This window comes from Diadema antillarum, unplaced genomic scaffold, assembly GCF_040938485.1.
Source record: "Diadema antillarum isolate AM-2024a unplaced genomic scaffold, OU_Dant_1.0 scf00000163, whole genome shotgun sequence".
Taxonomy (NCBI): Eukaryota; Metazoa; Echinodermata; class Echinoidea; order Diadematoida; family Diadematidae; genus Diadema; species Diadema antillarum.
This window is the reverse complement of record NW_027271052.1, coordinates 60246-83805: the sequence shown is the minus strand read 5'-3', so window position 1 is coordinate 83805 and position 23560 is coordinate 60246. Positions and strand designations below refer to the sequence as shown.

The 23560-nt window shown below is 39.0% G+C and overlaps 1 protein-coding gene across 1 annotated transcript in view; it reads left to right on the top strand.

The window, feature by feature from the left end:
• Positions 1–445: 445 nt before the first annotated feature.
• The window catches only part of LOC139722287 (cubilin-like), a 66940-nt gene continuing 43825 nt past the window's right edge, over positions 446–23560 (top strand). Inside the window, exons 1-5 of the mRNA XM_071633595.1 lie at positions 446–511; positions 2860–2944; positions 16330–16461; positions 17744–17819; positions 22416–22554. Coding sequence (XP_071489696.1) covers positions 446–511; positions 2860–2944; positions 16330–16461; positions 17744–17819; positions 22416–22554 — 498 coding nt within the window. The remainder of the gene's footprint in view (positions 512–2859; positions 2945–16329; positions 16462–17743; positions 17820–22415; positions 22555–23560) is intronic.

Below are 23560 nucleotides of genomic sequence, written 5' to 3'. Positions count from 1 at the left end.
AACTGCAATATGTCATTTCACATTCTTTGCTTTCCGGACCGTACCAAATTACCTCCACCAGAGGGATTAATTTGATTAATCAAAAGAAGAAATAACATCAAAATCCGCAAATCTCTGTGAATTTGGAGAAAGCATCGAATTTAATGACTTATAATCTATCAGTATAACAAAACCCGGAAACACCGCCTTATTCTAAGTGCACCAAAGGTAAACATTAAGTTCACTCTTAACTAGAATTGCTTCTAAGATCTCAAAGTAACTATTGAGGTGTGGACGATTCCAGAAATTGGTATTGATGAATGAAACACGAACGCTTCTACCACCGAGTGAGGCTGGCGAAGGCATCTCGAGGACATTCAAGCACTTTGAACATTGCTGAACTTGTGCCTTGCCATTACAACTTGGAGAAATCTTTAGATGCTGCACATATAACACGAACTGCAATATGGGGGACCACTGGAGCCACGCCCTCCTAGGGAGAAAAGTGTTGTTTGCTGTGGTGATTTTATCGGTAAGTGAAAACAAAGTGACGTAAGTTTCTTAGGAGTGAAAGAAATGCAACTTTTGTAAACATACGTTTTTATTTGTATCATTTGGCCTGCATGACTAATTTTAATGGCTAATGATAATCAGTACCGAAATATGATGCTATCGTTACCCAATTTCCCGGTGGGTAGCCCGGTGGTATTGACTCTTGTATTAACTTCGTTGGAATATTGACATTATTTCTTAGGAACGGGATATGATGATTACCGTATTCTATATACGATGTTGATTAACGATAAAGCATTATGTATAGGACAAGTAAATTACCATTGATTAGACCTGCCTATTTTATTTTCAAGAATTTTCTCAGACTGAAATTAAAAAGTCAAAATTTCAATGGCCATGCCAATTAGGGACTATAGTATACTTCATCGAAAACAAAGGTAGACTAGATCTATAATTACAATTGTTGTCTTAATCGGGAAAGTGGCCTTCTAAAGTCATTTAAGATGATAATTCACACATTTATGCATAGTAAATTTAAACTGATTTACACATTACATGTAAAATAGAAATCTGTGGATATTAGATGGAATCTTGCTGGTGATTATATTGATATATTTATATTTCCTGTTGAAACAGAGTCGATTGGCAAGTAAAATAAAGTCTAGCTAAATCTAGATTCTAGATCTATACTTTACAACCTGTAAAATTATGTGTGTGCAGTCATTTTTCTTTTCTTTTTCGTGTCATCCCATGCGTCTCGAAACCTCAGCATGAACATACGAGATTAAATTCAAATTAAAAACAATTTAATCTTCAATGGTTAATGTTTAAAGATATAATAAGCAATGCTGCATATCGCATATCAGTGAAGTTTAGTGTTGTTACGTAAATTTTATGTCTTTATCAAAGTGAAACTTTTTATATTTTAGTTTGTGTTAGGCTCTCTTGGTAATCCGGGAGAAGTGAATAAAATTCCACATTGGTCAAAACAGAAATGCGAAGTGAAGGGATTGTCAGTTGTCGTTCTTGGTTGTCAATCGACAATAAAAGTGGCGTGAAGCCAACGCCTTTGACAAGCAAATAATGAAGGGATGCTCTATAGCGATGATCGGAGAACAATAATTAACCCTTCCAAAGTGCCCCAGCAAGCTTTACGTGTAAAGTTTACATAGGCTGCGTATCAAACTGTGTATGATGCCATTGTGGTCAATGGGCACATCGGACAAACGACGGCGTCGTGATCCCGACTTCATGTCCGCACTGACGCCATTTTGTTCACCGTCGACTGTCTTTGTGACTGTTTACATGATATTGCAATTCCAACCATTAACAATTAAATTAGTAAATTATTATGACATCTTTCGTATAGTCAGTCTATTAAAGAATTCCCAGGCACTTCTTGATACATGTTTCAGCTTTCTTCTTTTGCCATTTCTTGTATGCCATCATTCTTAACTACTAAAATACTTTTCCTCGCAGTTTTCTTCTATTCTTATACTTGACGAAATGCCTCGAAAGACATGACGTCATCTTGACATGACGTCAAGACCGTCAACCCTCTTGGTACCCTGCTCGGCTTTGACTACAGTAGATGAAAACAACTGCACTGCAAATTCCCAAAATAACGACAGTCTGCATCACCTGCATGTTTTAGGCAAATCCGCCTGCTTTTTCAATGAGCATGCATGGAGGAAATAAAATAACATGACTTTTATTTTACACCGTTGTGATTGTAATAACAGCAATGCTGCGTTCCATCTGAAATTAATCGATAATAAACTGCCACGAAATCTGGGTGTGTGTGCTCGTGCGCGCGTCTGTGTGTTTGTGTCTGCATTCAGGCTAATAACCAAGAGCCTTGCCGTGGGACTATTATTCGTCATGCTGTCAATTTTCTTCTAATCCTTCCTATATATCATATTCGAATTTTGGTGTAAACATGCTACAGAAGGTTACTAAACTGCCTGGTATAATACATGTAAGGCCTAAGCATTATGCGAGATAGTATTTTTTGTTTCTTTTATTTTGGGGTGGGGGGTGGGGAGGAGAATCGGGTCCTACTATGGCGGATATAGGCCTATTAGCGGTTTGGTTTGGGTTAAAAAAAAATCCCAAACCCTTTCTCGACCTTGATTCCCTCTCCCTGATCCCCTCCATCTCTCCCTCAATCTCTTTCTGACCAATGAGCCTGTTTTGTTCTTGCTGATGTTGTTGTCCAGTTTCAGGTAGTCATGGAAACAATATTTTAACTGATGATAATGTAGTTCCTTTCCAGACGATACGTGTACTGATGCATGTAGGTGATTATATCATTTAAAAGTTACTCCACGTTTCAAACTTGTGTTACTGTCGTTTTCTCTCGCTCAGGGTCTCTGGCATCTCTCGGTAGCACAGCGGAGGTCGCATCGTTGGGACATCACCTACTCGACTTGCACGAAAACATGCGGTGGAGGTATATGAACAATCCACATTTCACTCTGTGAAATGATCTCTAAAGTATACTTTTGGTGGTCGACAACCCTAGATCTAGATCCATAATGAGTTACAACTGATGTTATAGACGAGGTTCCAATGACGTCATCAAGCCATGCTAAGGAGCAAAAACTGCGTATTGTTCCCTGTATGCGTGGGCAAGCGTGTAAGCTTTATCCCACGTCTCGTGATAGACAGAGGGTATGCGGCACATATGCCGCGAGCGAGAGCTACGCGCTCAATACACACGCTTATTACACAAACACAAACAACAACGTGATTCTTTTTTTTTTTTTTTTTTGCCCCTCATTTGACGTCACGGAACCTCGTCTACTGTAGCTAGAGTCCGCCTCTTTTGCTTAAAAAGAAGAAGAAGAAGAAGAAGAAGAAGAAGAAGAAAACGTCCCGAGCGAGGACAATGATGCACGATGTTTCAAAAATGCAGCGGTTTCGTAACATAATCACCTGTGCGACAATTGGCGCCTGATAGGTATTTCTGTCCGGTAATCAACCTTTGAATTGCTACAGGCTAATTCTGTCACAAATAAAGTAACAACTGAACTGTACATCCTGCCGCGAAACAAACAAAACAAAACAATACAATACAAAAGCTGTGAATATCTGTACAAATATTGTTTTAGTTTGAATACTAAATTATTGCCACTAGCTAATCGATTATTAGAGACAAAATTATTTGCAATGTTTCATTTCGTGACGAACCACCGGAACTTCATTTCATGATGCGTTGGGTCTACTAGTAGTTGTTTTTGTGACGAAATCAATTACATGAGATGATTTCGTGAAGAAATTATTTGCAAAAGTTGATTCCATCGCGACATCACTTGCTGTAGTTGATTATGTAATGAATGGGATTGATTTCCTGACAGAATGAAATAGGATCCATTTTGATTTCGTGACGAAATAAAACATTGTAGTTCGAAAAGTTTGATTTCCTGACAAAATCACTTGTGCGACATTTGGCTACCCATACATCCAGCCAAGCAGACAATTTTCCGTGAATTGATGTGTGGCAACTTCATTAATGTCATTAATACGTGGGATTTTTCTCAATATCCAGATGGGGTCGATAATAAACAGAGATACAGCACGGCGCTGTTGGATATTAAGATTTTTCGGATTTTTCCTGTATAATTGTATGCATTTGATGAAAGAAAACTGGATGAAAATGCCTCCGAACTGGGTAAGTTATGAAGATTGTGAACTTGCTCGGTGTGGTATCGGCCAGTTAGTTTCAGCCACTGAAGGTCAGCTTGCTTCGATCGTGCACCCGTAGTTTCGGGCGGTCTCGTGAGCGGAGTTCGCTGACTGAGGTGACAGCACACGGCAGCGCGCAGCGACACCTCACAACTCTCTGCACACAAGTAGGCCCTAGTTTCAACAATCAGTAGACACATTTAGAAACCGTCTTCATCTGCATAGTGCAAAGAGAGACGTGTTAGATAGGTCTTCTCGAAAGTACCGAATAGATGGGGTCTGTTTATATTTTCAAGAAAATTTGTGTGAACTTTATAGAGTCTACAAAAATGAAATTCATTTTGGGCGGTATTAACTATTGGCATTGCATGAGCACAATGATTTATGAAATGCTGCATCTACAGACAGGGCCAGGGAACAGTAAATGTTAAACCTATCACCCCTATCAGCTGGTTTGTCAAACTTAGCTTAACTTAAGATGAGTCTTAAACTTTAGAGTAAAAGAAAAAGAAAAAAAAAACAGAAAGATGCTACCATTCAATAAAGAAAGGTTTGAAATCACAATTTCACAGTGTTACTGTAGTGTTAGTCATGATGTCTCATCATCGTCAGCCACGTCGATGTCTGAACAAGACTTGATTCTCGATGCAAAGTTTTACCCTAATTTAATGTTAGTTTGACATGTTAGTGTGACTGTAACTGCGACCAGCCCCAACACGCAGTGTTGGGGCTGCGCATTGTAGCAGACATGATCATGACAGGCGAAGTATAGCGCCTAAAAATCAATATGAAATCGCAAAAATTCCGCATTATGAAGACTTACAGGTGAAGATGTAATGTTGAAGACTGACTGCGTTCAACTTTTGGTTCTGGTAATAGTCCCTTTCTGCTCGGTTTGATGAGTTAAATGCGACTCGGTCGAGAGGAACTCGGGAGAACTACATCTTATACAGTAAATGGATTTGAGATTTGTGCGCATGCGCTGGCCATCAAGTCGTGTAGCTTTGTGGCAAGGCCTTATCATACTGTTGGCAAACCCTCTCGCTGTATATTGCGTTGCTTTCTGGGTGGGTGCGCGCGCGCACGCCTTGTCAGAAGGCTAAACGCATTGCGACTCCGCCAGCACATGAATATTTACGTGCGCAGTGTACTGCATACTGATTTCGAAAATGGTGAATGGGATGGGGAGCAAGGACTACTAGTCCGGGAGCCAGCGGGGGTCAGCCTAGCTGAAAAGGTTACCAATTTTTATGTATATAGCAATTTAGTACATATGCCCCTAAGTATGGAAATGCACGTCTGGCTGGTCATCGGTGGTGGGTGTGGCCAGGAGGGCCAAAAAAAGGACCCCTCAAAATTAGGCTAGCCTAGCTGGAAAAGTAACCCCATGAAAACAACTGGAACTTGTTCGTTACACTTACAGGATAGATGAATGACCATTGCCAGACGTTTTAAGTGGTGGGGGGTAGCCGCCAGACGCTCTTAAAGGTCCAACTCCAGCTAGGCTAGCCTAGCTGAAAAAGTAACCTCATGAAAACCACTGGAACTTGTTCGTTACACTTACAGGATAAATGAATGACCATTGCCAGACGTTTTAAGTGGTGGGGGGTAGCCGCCAGACGCCCTTAAAGACCCAAATTTTTCCAGCTAGGCTAGCCTAGCTGAAAAAGTAACCTCATGAAACCCACTGGAACTTGTTCGTTACACTCACAGGATAAATGAATGACCATTGCCAGACGTTTTAAGTGGTGGGGGGTAGCCGCCAGACGCCCTTAAAGACCCAAATTTTTCCAGCTAGGCTAGCCTAGCTGAAAAAGTAACCTAATGAAACCCACTGGAACTTGTTCGTTACACTTACAGGATAAATGAATGACCATTGCCAGACGTTTTAAGTGGTCGGGGGTAGCCGCCAGACGCCCTCAAAGACCCAACTTTTTCCAGCTAGGCTAGCCTAGCTGAAAAAGTAACCTAATGAAACCCACTGGAACCTGTTATTTACACTTACAGGATATATGCATGGCCGCGTTGCCAGACGTTAAGAAGTGGGGGGGGGGGGGGGGGGGTAGCCGCCAGATGCCCTCAAAGACCCAATTTTACCAGCTAGACTATAGCCCTGGCTGGAAAAGTAACCTCCTGAAACCCACTGGAACTTGTTCTATGTTTGTATCTCACCTGATAAACACTGTCGACATAGTATTCTGGTGTTCTTTCAATAACTTTCCACACTTTTGAGCTATCCTTATGACCACCAAATTCACTCCTCAGATCATCTAATGATTGCTGTCAAGTGTTAATATTGGTGAAGTCTGACTACGTCAACAGTCAAAAAGTCAATGAACTAGGCATATGCCATTTGAAAATCTCTGTAATCACAAAGTCGATACGTGGACGAGACATCACTTCGCTTTTGCCTTGTTAGATGGTGAATATTTGTAAGCTTCCGTTTCTAATTCATACAGCACCAGCATACATGTCTGAGAATAGCGGTAAAGAAGATTAGAGTCTTTGGCAACAAGTGCAAAATTAAATTCTGTGCCTTATTTGCTAAACAAACGTGGTATAGTGATAGGAGGACAACGACCTGTTAGGCAATATGGCGGACCAATAGCTCTATATTATTAGTGCTATAGAATAAATGACAATGATGTAGTTCTAAAGCATACTTTTCATTAGATGCTTTTGCAATGACTCAATGTATACTTTTAATCGAACTAATATATCCATGACTTGCTCGTGAATTACGGCAGAACGATTCGGTGAGGAAAGTTTTCTGTGATGTCATTACGGAAGAAGTGAACGTGTCAATATTTTGCTATTTGTTCCATAATTAATTCTGAAGTGGTTAAATGTATTTTCCTAAAACATTTTTTTCTTTTATATAATACCTACGTTGCATCCAAATGCCTATTCGTTCAAAAAATGCGGGCCATGTATTCAAAGGTCAAAGATCATAGGTTAATGGAAGTAGGGCATACATTGTACAACATTTCACTAAGTTGTTGGTTGTTGTTGTTGTTGTTGTTTGTTTTTTTTGGGGGGGGGGCATGATTCAAAGTGTCCTAAAACCTTGTATGATACATGTATTTAGTTTTGTAGTCACGACTCTTGCTATGTATGATGCAAAACTCTTCCCGCTCATACAAATGCAGCCGTTTCAGGGAAATAATTATGATAATGATTGGTAATGCTGAAGTGGTTCATAACATTCCATTGATACTATGTATAGAACAGAAAGTGAATTTGACAATGGTATATATATGATATCCGCAATTTACTCTTTGACAGGTTCTATCATCCGATTAATAATGTATAAATTGAATATACAGTAGTCCCCTATTCAGTAACTACAGGTTAAGTTAGATAAGCTGCATTAATTTTGCACGCGACCATGGCGTTATAGCCAAATATGATTGAATTCTGTAAATCTGTGTGCCTGCACAGGATTGGAAAACGAAACAACTTTCTGTGTATAGAACAACGAAAGAGAAACTGGTGCATACATTATTCTCAGTCACTTTGTTATGCATAATGATGGTTTGCTCATTGCAGTTCCGGAATCTCAGCTCGAGGGACTCGGATTGATCCCAAATCAGTCGGCATGCGTGTATCACCCAAAACAATATCTGAACACAATTATAACTGCAGTCCTCCATAGTCTCTATTGGTTGCCGATAAGGGCTGGTATCAAGTTTGATTTTCATATTATTTACAGTACCTTGCATTTAAATGTTTTCATCGAAATGCCCGTATACGGTATGCGTATCTCAGTTAACTCTTTAAATCATAGTGATACGTGCCAAGAATCTCATGTTTTCAATAAGCGTGAACTCCAAGACATGTCGTGATAAGGACTTTAAGACAATTGGCATCGTCATTATAAAACGAATTCCCCTTTTACAAGACACGTTTTAGATTTCAGATAGAAATACGGATTCGTTTGAATGCATACAAACAGCTTCTTAAATCCTCTTACATTTTGTTTTTAAGATATGGTGTATACTTTAGAAGTGTAAGAAGCATGCTCTTGTTTTAGAGGCTTTGAGTACTGGTAAGAAGCATATGTTATTCTTATAGATTATGTGAATAAGTACGCATTCAAGGACGATTTGAATAAGGGCAAGTCCAAGATAAGGTCCCCTCAGAAGGCAAAATTTCATCTTTGCTGAATATTGACATGTTTGGTATCATTTTGAAGCTTATGAGTTGAAGTTTTGATTTCCAGGGAGGAAAATATGATATTATGCAAATTTATGCAAATTTTGAGGGCTTCATTTGCATAAATGTGAAATACAGCGTTACGTATGGGACATTTATAAAAATTCATATTTATTCAAAGGAAAGCAAATTACATTTGATTAATATGTGGACATAAGAAGTTCATCAAATAGTTTAACTTGGGATGAAAATTTAGGGATTATGCAAATGATTATGCAAATTAGCTCGTGTCCTATCATGAGATGTCCCATACGTAACAAATTGAGGTCATTTTTTTAGGTTTTTTCTGAAATTTCTAAAGTTATTTGAATGCCCTTCTGGGAAGTTCTAATTTATTGTTTAAAGAAGTTAAATACCACAGAAAGAAAAAAAAATTGTAAAAGATGTATTTTTTATCAAGCAATTAAATAATGTTACGTATGGGAAAAATGTGTTACGTATGGGACATCCTCATACATATTGCATGTGAATGCATGTAGCTAGCTGGGAAGGTCTCTCAGTACACAAATCGTCAATCATCCTGCAGAAAGCATCCCAACTTTGCAGCTACTTTTGAATTGAAACAATACTAGTACTTGACTAAACAATTTTCAGAAAGGGGGAGGGGGAGATGCCAAAATACACAATGAAGATCAGCATTAAAGGGATAGTACAGTTTTTGTAGAAAAAGGGATTCAGTTTCAATGTTTTACAAGATGATTGGGAGCCCCTTATATGAATTATCAAAGAGCATACAATTCTAAGACTAGAGAAATTCAAAGTTTATTTGATGAAGATCCAATTTGCAATGGATGAGATATCAAAAAAACAAACAAATACAAAGTAAAATGAAGTGGTCCTCATGAAAAATTATTTTATTAGGACACCATTTTTCTGGATATCTCAGTTATTCAGTTTTTAGTAGTAGCCACGACAAAAATCATGGGTATACATAATGAGGAGGGACTCAAACAACCTAATTGCTAGACAGACATCATATTGTTTATCTACTCCATCACTAGGGTTCCACGCAGCAGGTATTGCATTTATCAAAATTAATATTTCTTGTTTTTTATTGAAACTGAATGGCAAACTGCCCTTCATCAATGGAAGTAAACACTTAACTATTCAATTTTTACTAGTAACTATCCTGATAAAAAATACAGGGCATGCATACTCAGGTTGGTCATAAAAATATAGAATATGGTTAAATATGATTATGATAGTAAATATTTGGATAATATTGATTCCCTTGACAATCTGGATCATTATTTGAGTAATTTCAACAAATTCTACTTCAAAAATTATGCGAAATACCCATAAATATGGTTCTCCACACACTAAACGAATGGGGGACAAAGGGCATGCATACTCAGGTTGGTCATAAAAATTATAAAATATGATTAAATATGATTATGGTGGTAAATATCTGGGGAATATTGTTCCCTTGACAATCTGGATCAGTATTGAGTAGTTTCAACTGATTTTACTTCAATAATTATGCAAAATACCAATTAACATGGTTCTCCACACACTAAACAAATGGGGGACAAAGTGTCCCATACGTAACTGTCCCATACGTAACACGTCATGTCCGTCTTTAATTAGAACCTGTAATTAGAGCTTTTTGCCTCATGACTTGAAACTTACCTCTGATAATCTTGAGTGTTGTGACTTTCATCACAGTGAGTTACAAGTTGTAGAATGAAATACTTTCAGAGAGTTTTGAGGTTAAAAAAAGTGTTCAAAAAAACAAAATTTTTCTGGTCCCATACGTAACGGCACATATTTTCTCTTCTAGAATATAATTGTCAAGGTCATTTTTCTCCATTTTTTACATGATTATACTTCTCCTAGATATCAATCACCATGATAAAGTTCAATATGATCAAAGGCCATTAACACTATTTTTCAGGTCATAAAAGTCTCTGAATGTCCCATACGTAACGCGCGCATTATCTTGGACTTGCCCATAAAACGTATCCAGACAACTGCATATCATATTTTCACCTCTTCCTTTTAATTCATGCAGATGTATACTCTTGCCGAGAAGGTTAACTGTTTGATAGATATAGTGCTCACCTTATTGAAAAGGTAATTGGGTAAATTTTTGGTTTCAGTATATTATTCAAACACAACTAAGTTAACTTTTACATTAACATTTTCACAACTCACAAATTCCACACGCACACACATTTCATGATTCACAAGATCCAAGTAACACTATCCTATTTACTTTGCAGAGTGCAACAACAGCATAAGTTATATACTGAGCAAATAGGCTTACATCAGTTCGCACTATTCAAGGTTTAGAGTAGTTAAGGAACTAAATCGTACCCGATTATGTGATGCTAAGTTGCACCTTGAGATGATGGGCAATATTGCCCCTATAAAGGAGCGGGCAGTGACACTGACTTGCTCCTTTAAAGGAGCAATTTTGCAGCAGTCATGGAGCAAATAAGCACCACATAGGTGCAACATCATACCAATAAGGCACAAGATTGCACCCTCAAGAGAGGGTACATTCTTGCATCCTTCGGGCATGAAGTTGCACCTAAAGGTACGAGGTTGCGCCTTTTTCAAGGGGGCAAAGTTGCTCCCGAGGGTGTAACTTTCATCCTTTCTTGCGGGTACAAAGTAGCACCCAAAGTTCCAAGATTGCACCCTCAAAACAAGGCACAATCTTGGAACTTTGGGTGTTTCTTTGCACCCTCACGAAAGGATGTAAAGTTGCACCAAGATGTAAAGGCTACACGGGGTGCAAAGGTGCGCCGAAAGGTAAAGGGTGCAAGATCGCACCCTCAAGAAAGGTGCAACTTAGCACCACTTAGTGTGGGTGGAAAGATGCACCCTCAAGAAGAGGTGCAATCTAGCACCACTTAGTGTGGGTGGAAAGATGTACCCAAGGGAACATTTTCGCACCTTCAATAAAGGGTTCAACTTTGCACCCTCTCTGCAGTATTATTTTATACACACGTGAATTCCTTGTTCCTGTGAGCTACGTTTAATATGAGCGTGACCCAGTATTAGACACGTGTCAAGCCTTTGCAGACACATAATTTTTTTCTTCAGATTGTTTAAAGGTCATTTAAAACAAATTTAAATATATATTTATTTCTTTTAAGTTAAGAGGAGCAAATGTGGAGATCATGACCTGTGATACATGTTACGGGAAGTCTATATCTTTATGTGTACTCGTTTTTTTTTTCAACTACAAGGAATTACCTATGAGCTAATTGGATAAAGAAGCTGAGCATTCCTTTTTTTTTCACCAGTTAATGTCAGTGCTGGTGTATTATTCTTGAAAAGTTGGCATCTAAATGTCCTCCAAACCAAGTACTCACTGTATAAAATTATATTCCTGTGAGTTACGTTTCTTATGAGCATGACAGATCTGTAGACACGTGTCATAGTGGTTACAAATACTAAGTTTCCTTTGCTTTCATCGTTATCACGAAGCGATTTTGAACAAGTTCAGATGTTCTGGTTTTTTCAATTTCGTTACGAGAAGGCAATAATGATTTCATGTAAAACATGTTAAGGAAAGTTGATAGTTTGGTTATTTTATCATTACTCATCTTCGTCTTCTCAACAAGAAGATGGTACACATGAGCTCATTTGCTAAAGAATTTGAAGGATGTTTAATTGCTGGTAGCCACGTAGGGGCTTTTGTCATAACATTTTGCATCTTAATCCCTCGAAACTAAGTACATGCAGTATTAGTTTATAGATAACATAATATTTTTGTTGTTGCTGTGAGCTTATTCATATGAATTTTAGACATGTTTCTCATGTTTCTGTCATGCTTTACTGAAGAACAGAAAATGTTGAGTTTATTGGCAAGAGAGGTTGATCATTACTTTACATTTAAGTTCATTGAAGTGCCGGAGCATAAACTTGTCTTGAAATATTAGCATCCAAAACCCTCCAAACCAAAAACGTGCAATACTAGACACGACAGGAATTCCTTGTTGTTGTGAGTTATGTTTCTTAAAAACACTGATTTTTTCTGCTTTTGCAATGTACTATGTTCAAAAACACTCTTGAACAATTTTCAGATTTCGTTTCTTTCTTACGAGAAGAAAACGATGAGGTCATGTGAAGCATGTTCCTATAAGTTTTATTTTGTTAATAATTTTTCTTTACCCATCTCCTCAACCGTAAGGTGATACGGTACCTAAAAAGTCATAGGCCAAAGGTGTTGAGCTTTACTTCCCCTTTTTAAAGTAAATTTAAGAGCTGGGGCATTATTTTCAAAAAAGTTGGCATTTTAAGCTTTGTACACCGAGGACGAGTCTTACTGAATGGATTTCTTGTTGCAGTAGAATTGTATTTTTTATGAGCTTGATGGAGTATTAGACAATTGTATGAAGTGTTTGCAAAAACTGTTAATGGGTTTTGCTAATGTCCAAAGAGTTCATTTGCCAATTTTGATTGTCTTTTGTTTTAATCATCAGATGTTTGTTTTATCATGGTCATAGAGGAAAGAAACATAAAAAAAAAAAGCCTTCATATAAGAAGAGATACTGTAGGACACAATTTTATCAAAAGTTGTGATTTTCAACATTTCCAAAATGCAATTGATGAATATTTCTCCCCAGGGCACAGAAAGAAAGTAGTTTTTGGTCTTGTTTTTTTTTTCACGTCAGTATGTTATAATACCCGCGGGTTTACGCCCATCCCACCAATTTCCATCCGGATACTGTACCCGGTCCTGATTTTTTTGTTTTTTGTTTTTTATTTTTGTTTTACACTGCAAAGAAAATGAGAACACTGATGTTTGAGAAAAATCCTGACATGTTTGATTGGGCAATTCTTTTTTTTGATGTCTATTATCCTTCCCAAATAAGTTTTTTGGTTATCACTGAGGACAAATACAGACACCCTATTTCTTCTACAAAAACCACAGCACTGTATATTCTCATATTTCTACAGTATTTCGTCTCAACACTTGCCCTATTGATATTTCAAAGCATGTTTCCCTTTGCGCTCAAGAAACTCCCCCATTAAAGGAGACCTCCGGGTGATTCTCAGATTTTTACATTTGTACAACTATGAATTAGTTATACTGAGGACAGAGTTTCAGAATTTGTGATGATTGGGATGAAGAATAAGAATATGTTCAAAAAATAGAACAAATTGCAATGAACAAGGATGATGACATGGGAGAGTCGCCATAAGAATGCACGAGTTGGGGCTCAAGGAAGCAGAACAAAAGAATAAGGCATGCATAGATTATAGACAGGTGAACTTGCAAGCAAGCGGTATTGTTATGGAATTACACTGCTATCATTTCTGAAATATGTGAACCTTATAGCTGGTAAAATTGGGTCTTTGAGAGCGTCTGGGGGCTACGCCCCACCACTTAAAGCGTCTGGCAACGGTCATGCATTTATTCTGTAAGTGTAAGAACAAGTTCCAGTGGGTTTCATGGGGTTACTTTCCTAATTTTCAGCTAGGCTATAGCCTAGCTGGTAAGAGTTTGGTCTTTGGGGCGTCTGGCGGCTATTGTCTGGCAACAATCATTCAATTATCCTTTGAGTGTATCACAAGAACAAGTTCCAGTGGATTTCAGGAGGTCATTTTTCCAGCTATATATAGGCTAGTCTAGCTGGTAAAATTGGGTCTTCGAGGGCGTCTGGCGGCTACTCCCCCCCCCCCCCCCCCCCCCCCCACCACCACCATTTAAAACGTCTGGCAACGGTCATGCATATATCCTGTAAGTGTAAAGAACAAGTTCCAGTGGGTTTCACAAGGTTACTTGTTCAGCTAGGCAAGCCTAACTGGAAAAATTTTGGTCTATAAGGGCGTCTGGCGGCTACCCCCCACCACTTAAAACGTCTGGCAATGGTCATTCATTTATCCTGTAAGTGTAACGAACAAGTTCCAGTGGGTTACATTAGGTTACTTTTTCAGCTAGGCTAGCCTAGCTGGAAAAATTTGGGTCTTTAAAGGCGTCTGGCGGCTACCCCCCACCACTTAAAACGTCTGGCAATGGTCATTCATTTATCCTGTAAGTGTAACGAACAAGTTCCAGTGGGTTTCATGAGGTTACTTTTTCAGCTAGGCTAGCCTAGCTGGAAAAATTTGGGTCTTTAAGGGCGTCTGGCGGCTACCCCCCACCACTTAAAACGTCTGGCAATGGTCATTCATTTATCCTGTAAGTGTAACGAACAAGTTCCAGTGGTTTTCATGAGGTTACTTTTTCAGCTAGGCTAGCCTAGCTGGAGTTGGGCCTTTAAGAGCGTCTGGCGGCTACCCCCCACCACTTAAAACGTCTGGCAATGGTCATTCATTTATCCTGTAAGTGTAACGAACAAGTTCCAGTTGTTTTCATGGGGTTACTTTTCCAGCTAGGCTAGCCTAATTTTGGGGGGTCCTTTTTTTGGCTCTCCTGGCCACACCCACCACCGATGACCAGCCAGACGTGCATTTCCATACTCAGGGGCATATGTACTAAATTGCTATACACATAAAAATTGGTAACCTTTTCAGCTAGGCTGACCCCCGCTGGCTCCCGGACTATACGGACCCGTATATGGCCGTGAAAAAAAATGTTTTTTCAAGATCATTGGACCAATGTGAACAAGAACAAGGTGAACGAAGGGTATTAATTAGATAAGAATCTTATGTATACTATAAAAGTACGTTTTTTCCTCGTGATATTCGAAACCTACGGAGGTGCGAAAATCTGTGACAGACTGTGTATGTTTTTCAAGCTTACCGATATAGCACTCTATTGACTCAGGACGCTCCAACAGTGTGTAACTGTGTATACGGAGCGTCCCGGGGTTAGTGTGACTGTAGATCATCTACTGCTTGGGGAACAAAAGTTCAGTAGAAATATCCCAATTTTACTGTGTAAGGTTCTGTAAGATTGTACATCTTGCTATAGCTTAGGATTTTCACTTGAATTATCTTATATTTGAATATCTCATCATGTGACTCTGCATCACAAAACCAACAAAAAGTCGCCTAACAGATTTTTTCAGTTAAGGGCAGAACCTGACTGAGCAGACTTGAAGCTTTAAAATGATGTACACCTCTTAATAGTAAATAGTATTTTCATAACTCGATTTCAAAGATGGACTCTACTGACCTATATCCAAATATAATTGAAAAGGAAGCACACACTCTGGAAGAGTATGTAGGCCTATTGAGAAAAGAGGCTAGCTCTGAGCTCGGAAGTATAGAACCAGTGATTTGTGTGAGACTGCCTATTCAAGCTTGTAATCTTGCCAGGCTGTGTGCTTTGTGCAGTGAGTGGGACAAAACACAGGATGTAAACTCCGCAGCAACAGCAATGAAGGGATTATCAGATTACCGGTAAGCTGAAATTGAGTGTGTGGCATGGCACAGTCTGTCAGTGATTAATGCCAACTTTTAAAGTACCCGTAGTAGTAGCACTACCCTTTCAAATGATTAAAGATGAAAGTGAAGAGGGTGTTTAAGGGTTTTTAAGAAATGGAAAGGGTACTCTAACAGACACCTAATCACAGGTGTACTATATTCTACTTCAAGGAGAAAAAAAAAATGTGTGTTAAAAAAACTGCTAAACTGCTAAAATCCCAACTTTCGAGAGTTGACCACTTAAAATCAGGGCATGCAAGTTTTTGATTGTTTTGTGATGCAGTTACATTTAGAATCATAAAAAGTCTTAAGATAACAAAACCATCAAAGCATAAGAAAGAAATCCTTCTTGCCATCAATAATCTACCTCCAAGGTTCAGACTTCTTGCACCTTGTGACTGGTCAGTGGCCATGTACAATGTCAGAAGAAGTCCTCTACTGTAGTACACAGCAGTCTCTCCTCTGTTGATGATAACTGCCAGTGGTAGTATTTGGCATGGGCCAATTGTTGAGTCTTTCATAAACTTTTGACTGTCAAATAGCAAATAGCAAGAAAAGGTTAAATAGCATTATCACTGTTGCTAATCCAATGTGTTTTGCCTGCAGGTACGCAGTTTCGAATTGATCGGTGTTACACCACATCGCAACCTTCACACATGGCGCCTATGGGTTACTGCAACCGTTTATCACCCCCAACGGAACCGTCCGTTCGATCCTGTAACACCCAGCCCTGCACAAGTAAGACCATTCTTCAAGCTGTTTAGCTGGAAAATTTATTTCGGAATACTTTGTTCTGTGACTAAATGTCAAAATACATTTTGATCAGAAGTTCTAGTATAAGACTGTGTATACTTTGTGCATCTCCATTTGAAGAAGGTAATTAAAACATCACCCTGGCCATCTATCCTGTATGAGCTGTTATTTTCATGAGGGTTCAATTTTTGCGAATTTTTGCGAATCACAGTGGGATCGTGAATCTAACAAAACACAAAAATGTCACGTTGCACTATAGGTAATACTGCATTTATGATACCGTTGATGTCAATTCATGAAAACAGCATCTCGCGAAAATGTCTCTGACCTCCTCATTCCCGAAAATATCTTTACACAAAAATAAGAGGATTACAGTAGGTATGACCCAGAACATTTGAGAAGATACAGGAGTGTTGTAGTTCACTATTGATCCATATTTTTACCATCATTTAAAGTAGATTTGTTGAAGTATGCTTTCTGTTTGTTAAAAAAGAAAGAAAATGTTTGATTTGAAATATCTCTTGCAGGCTCTGCAACAAGAAAGCTTTAAGGCATATTCCAGACGTAGTGATTATATTGCTATACCCTGATAGTAAATTTCAGTAATGTGCCATGTGTAAATTAAACGCTTATTTTGTCCGGAGCTCTGCTAAAGTTTGTAATATGGAATGATTACAGTTGATACAGCAAGTATCTCGAGTAATTTTAGGCTGAAATAACTACTGTGTCATTGTACTAATGCAAACCTCTCCGGGCCACAGATATGGTGTGAAAATGATATATTCATATCAGCTGTAGATGACAGAAGAACATTTACTGACAGATTGTTATAGTAGGCTAGACTGCTGAAGCTTTTATAAAATTACTTGTAAAGAAAGTATGATTTACCAAAACTGTGCATTATTAATCCACCTGCTAGCACACATTTTTGGGACATTATCAGGATGGTTTCTATTATGATTCCTAAATGCAGACTTTGCAGTGAAAACATCTAGGGGGTGTTTCATCAAGTTAGTCAGCGCTGACAATTTCAGCAAAATCCTTGGTTTTGATTGGCTGAGATGCTCTGGTCACTGACTGTTACTATGGTAATTGTCAGAGACTGACAACTTGTCAGCACTGACTAACTTGATGAAACACCCCCCTGTACTGTGAAAGAGTTATTTTGTTGTTTATAGACTGGACTAGTCTTCTTCAATAGCCATAAAGTTAGCGTTTCTGGGTCCTTACATTTGTTGTTTTTGTTTTTTCTTCTGTTTCTCCTCAGTGTGTGATCGCACCTATTCTGCCCTCAGTGGAACGTTGTCATCACCGTACTGGCCAGACAAGAGTACAATACCCAGGTAAGATGGATTCAGTCAACCCTTGGACCTTCCAATCATCATGTATAAGCCAAGACATCAGCAACAAGATTTTATTACAGTTGCCACAATTCCTACCAAACTCAAGAGTTCCAAAGAACTGATCCTTTATGGTGAAGTGTGTAGTATGTAGTTTGAAGTATGATAATGTGCTTTCCTGCGATCTTAGATCAGCTTAGGAAAGACCTTTTGCATTATCCTGTTAGTCAGACAAAGTTTTATGGAGAGCGATATCATGGTCACATCGCCCCTTCACTTTAGAATTACTGTCCCATCAAAGACCCCGTTTACAGTGCGAGGCTCAGCCGTTGCCGAGCCCGCCTTCATTTCAGTGTAAACGCGCAAAAGGCCAAATGTGGGGCCAAAATTGGCCGCGCATTTGGCCACGCTCTGAAGATGGTTTTGGCCGCGGCTGAGCCCTGCCCTTTCTCAGTGTAAATGCAAACTGGGCCAAATGCGCGGCCAATTTTATTCTGGCTTCCAAACCCTCTGCCCCGTACTACTTCGCTATCCAGGATATCAACCCCCTCAATGTCGAAAATTAGTATAGTTTAAGGTGGTTTTGTCTTGCAAAGGATTCTTCCTTTGACAAAGGCCTTTGCCCGAACGGCGACTTCATCGCCACGGAATTCAGTTGGCAAAGAGTCTGAAAACCAGACTATACCAAATTGCGTTTTTTTACAAGCAGAACGCCACTACAACAAGATATTGAAAGGTTTGAATTAAAAGCGCAGCCGAGCCCGGCAGTTTAAACGGACAATATTGTGAGGTTGGACTCAGCCGCGGCTCGGCCCAGCTTCGCTCTATAAACGGGGTCTTACTGAAAGGGGCATTTCATGTGAATTTCATAAATTGACAGCTCCATGTATAGATTTGTGGAATTTATTGTGGTCCCCAAGTCCAGAAACAATACTCTGAAAAATCTTAAACAAATTACACTGAACAATGTTGAGAACATAGAGCCTCATATATTTCAGAAATCTAGCAGTGTACTTCCATTACAATACCACTTACTTAAAAAGTTCACCTGTGTAGAATCTATGCATGCCTTCTTCTTTTGTTCTACTTCCTTGAACCCCAACTCCTGCGTTCTTACTGTGAGGCTGCCATGTCCTTATCCTTGTTCATTGCAATTAGTTACAAACTTTTGTAAACATTCTTATTCCTCATCCCAATCACTATAAATTCTGAAACTCAGTAGAACTGATTTATAATTGTTCAAATGTAAAAGTCTGAAATCCTTCGGAGGTCTCCTCTAAAGGACTCATCCGAAACACCCAAGTTTAAAACCATCTTGAGAACAAAATATATTTATTCAAAAAGTAGTTTAAAGAACAAGTTCACCTTCATAGACATGTGGGTTGAGTGAATGCAGCAATATTAGTAGAACACATCAGTGAGAGTTTGAGCAAAATCGGACAATCCGTTAAAAAGTTATGAATTTTTGAAGTTTCTGCTCAGTCACGGCTGGATGAAAAGACTACTATAGCTTGTGATGTCACCTGAGTACAACGATGTAAAGACAGAACAAAAAAAAATTCAACATATTTCCATTTTTCTCGCATAACAAAAGAACACTCGACTTCTCTCTTTCAGAAGGCGGGGGAGTAATATTACCCTTAACATATGTCGGTAGCAAGTTGAAGAAATGTGCACTTTATTCAAAAAGTAAAGTTTTGTGAAATTCTCTTTTTTTTTTCCTTAAGTATAGTTGTACGCATGTGACATCATACACTGTAGTAGTCTTCTCTTCCAGCACTGACTGCGCAGATATTTAAAATATTTGTAACTTTTGAACGGATTGTACAATTTTCCTCAAACTTTCACTGATGTGTTCTACTAATATTGCTGCATTCTCTCAATCCTCATGTATATGAAGATGAACTTGTCCTTTAAATGAAGTATGTTTGCATTTGTTTGCACCTGTCTAGCATCTTAGATCTGTCTAGGAAAGGTCACATATAAGTGACCTTGCACAAACCCTGGAAGAAGTTTTTAATCAGATGTAATGTACTGAGAAAGTGGATATTTTCACATGACTGAATTTTCGAGCTCGGCCGGGTAAGAAGAGGTTCGCGTGTTTTTAAAGGACAAGTTCACCTTCATATACATTAGGATTGAGAGAATGCAGCAATATTAGTAGAACACATCAGTGAAAGTTTGAGGAAAATCGGACAATCCGTTCAAAAGTTATGAATATTTTAAGTATTTGCGCAGCCACTGCTGGATGAGAAGACTACTATAGTGTATGATGTCACATGCGTACAACTATATAAGGAAAATAAAAAGAAAATTTCACAAAACTTTACTTTTTGTCTCGCCCACCGGAGGTGAAGACGAGACTAAGGGATCCAAATGGCGTCCGTCCGTCGTCCGTCGTCCGTCGTCCGTCGTCCGTCCGTCGTCCGTCACAAATGTTAAAGTTTACCGGCAAGACTCTCTTATGATGCATAACTTGGCATCTGTTACAGCAATGGCAGCCACACTTGGGTGATAGAAGCACTAGGGGTATCTTCTTGTTATGGTGTTGTCAGAGGTCATGTGATGATGTCAAAGGTCATTTGAGGTCATAAATTAAAGAGTATGTGCAAGACTCTCTTTTCTATGTTAAAGTTTACCTGCAAGACTCTCTTTTGACAAATAACTTCACATAAGTTGCTTGGATTACAACCTAACTTGGGTCATAGATGCACTGGGGGTACCTTCATGTTATGGTGCCGTTGGAGGTCACAGGATAAGGTCAAAGGTCATTTGAGGTCAAACGTTAAAGTTTACTTGCAAGACTCTTATCACATGTAACTCGACACATGTTGCTACAATGGCAATCAAACTTGGGTGATGGATGCACTAGGGGTACCTTCATGTTATGGTGCCGTAAGAGGTCACATGATAAGGTCAAAGGTCATTTGAGGTCATACGTTTAAGTTTACTTGCAAGACTCTCTTATCACACGTAACTCAGCACATGTTGCTACAATGGCAATCAAACTTGGGTGATGCTAGATGTCTCTTGGGAAGTTGAAGGTAACCACAAGGTCAAAGGTTACAGACAGGGGTCAACGAACTTTTAGGGCCCAATGTTAAGTTTTTAGGGCACATTTCGTTTATGGCTCATAACTTTTGATCCCTTTGTCCGTTTGTGACCAAACTTCGATGGAAGATGTCCCTTGGGGAGGTGAAGGTCGTCACAAGGTCAAAGGTCACAGACGGGTCAACAAACTTTTAGGGCCCAATGTTATTTTTTAGGGCACGTTTTGATTGTGGCTCATAACTTTTGATCCCTATGTCCGTATGTGACCAAACTTGGACGGTAGATGTCCCTTGGGGAGTTAAAGGTCATCACAAGGTCAAAGGTCACAGAAAGGGGTCAACAAATTTTTAGGGCCCAATGTTAAGTTTTTATGGCGCGTTTCGATTATGGCTCATTACTTTTGATCCCTTTGTCCGTTTGTGACCAAACTTGGATGGTGAATGTCCCTTAGGGTGTTGAAGGTCACCACAAGGTCAAAGGTCATAAGCAGGTCAATTAACTTGTGGGAGTTATAAAGAATATTAATTCCTTGTACGCGAATGGGCGAGACACAATTCGGCGATTGCCTTGTTTAATAAAGTGCACATTTCTTCGACTTGCTACTGACGTATGTTAAGGGTAATATTATTCCCCCTGCCTTCTGAAAGAGAGAAGTCGAGTGTTCTTTTGTTATGCGAGGAAAATGGAAATACAGTTGAACCTCTCGTATCCGGACAAGTCGGGACCGGGGCTCATCCGGATAAGGGATTTGGCCGGATACGGGAGACTCTATGCTTTATACATGTACATAATACATACACATGTACTGATGTAGCCCATTGTAGTACCACATGTAGTAATGTGTATACTGCAACCTTTTCATTGTTACATTTGGGGATGTTTCGGGATGTTGAAATGTCTGAAGGTAAGCAATTTGGAAGGAAATTTGATGCAATGTATGTTAATCATATTGGAAGTAATATGTAATTCATGTGTTTGGGTAGGAGTTCTCAAGGAGTTGGGAATCCCCCTTTCTTCCCGTAATTATAAAAAAAAATCATGGCGAGATTGCGTCCGGATAATAGAGAGATCCGGATAAAGGGAGGCCGGATAATAGAGGTTCAACTGTATGTTGAATTTTCTTTATTCTTTCTTTATATCGTTATACTCATGTGACATCACAAGCTTACTTAGTCTTTTCATCCAGCCGTGACTGAGCAGAAACTTCAAAAATTCATAACTTTTGAACGGATTGTCCGATTTTGCTCAAACTCTCACTGATGTGATCTACTAATATTGCTGCATTCACTCAACCCACATGTCTATGAAGGTGAACTTGTCCTTTAATTCCGCGGAATCCAGACATCAACAACTGGACTATATGGCAAGCAAAAATATTCGCATGCTTTTATTTTCGCGCTAGTTTCGGGTTGCGCGAAATGCGTGAAAATTTTAACACCGCAAAAATTTCCACTTGTACAGTATGAAAGGAAAAAACAAGATGAAATGGAAATAGTGAAGTAAATCTAATATAAAGCTTCCTTCATATTAAATGTTTCCGCTCCCCAGGTACTGCCGTTTAGTGATTGATGTCGACCCGCAGAGGAGAATTCTGCTTGGGTTCTCAGAGTTTGTCCTAGAGGGCGTTGACCTCTTCCATCCAGCCAGGACGGAGGAGGATGTCTGTCTCTGTGGCGTGCTGGTAGAGGTGAGTTTGCCACCTCCTAGAGGTGAGTTTCCCACCACGTAGAGGTGAGTTTCCCACCACCTAGAGGTGGGTTCCCCACCTCCTAGAGGTGGGTTTCCCCACCTCACCTCCTAGAGGTGATGAAGATCACTTCAAGTAGTAGGGTGCTATGTAGCTATGTAAGCACTTGCCCGATTCGATTGCCCTGGTCAAGTGAAAATAAAAGTCGGGCAGGTGTTTTGGAACAATGAGAGAACATGTTCATTCAGATTGGACAAGCAAACCGGTTTGAAGCAATTTTTTTTTTTTTTTTTTTTTACTTTTCCCCCTCAAAGTCACAAAGTTAACTTTACAAAAGCCCAAAGATAATGACTGTGGAGGGATGCAATGCACTTTAATTTCATTTCAGGAGCTCTCCAGCACTTAATATGTGAAGAAGCCCGAATGTAATGCATCACCAACACTTGATCAAAACAAATTTGTTATTCCAATGTGTTTAATCATGCAAACCAACATGTGCAGTTTAGTCAAATGATTGTGATTTATAAACCTTAACTTACAGGGGGTTTTCTTTATCATTTTTGTATATGTTTACACTCTTTTCGGGCTAGCGTTTTTCAACAATTTGGAAATCTGCTTGCCTGACCAGACAAGTGGTAAAAAATAAAAAGTTATGTAGCACCCTGAATTAGTCCTCAAACATACATTGTAACAATATGTTTCACAATTGTTTTAAAGCCTAATTCATCTGTGAATTAGGCTGCTATGTTTTGGATCTAGCCTTGGAAATGTTTGCACATTTATTATTAGATTTTCATTGATGATGGTATTGCAACAGTAGATTTATGGTTAGGAATTAGCAATTATGCAACACATGATATTTTTTTTTTTTTGGGGGGGGGGGGGGGGTGGGTGGAAAAATCTAGCAAGTCCTCAATGAATATATGCATTTTTTCCCCCTAGAGGTGACATATACCTGTAGTTTTGGAAATACATATCAAATTTTACTTACAGAAAGGTGATGATG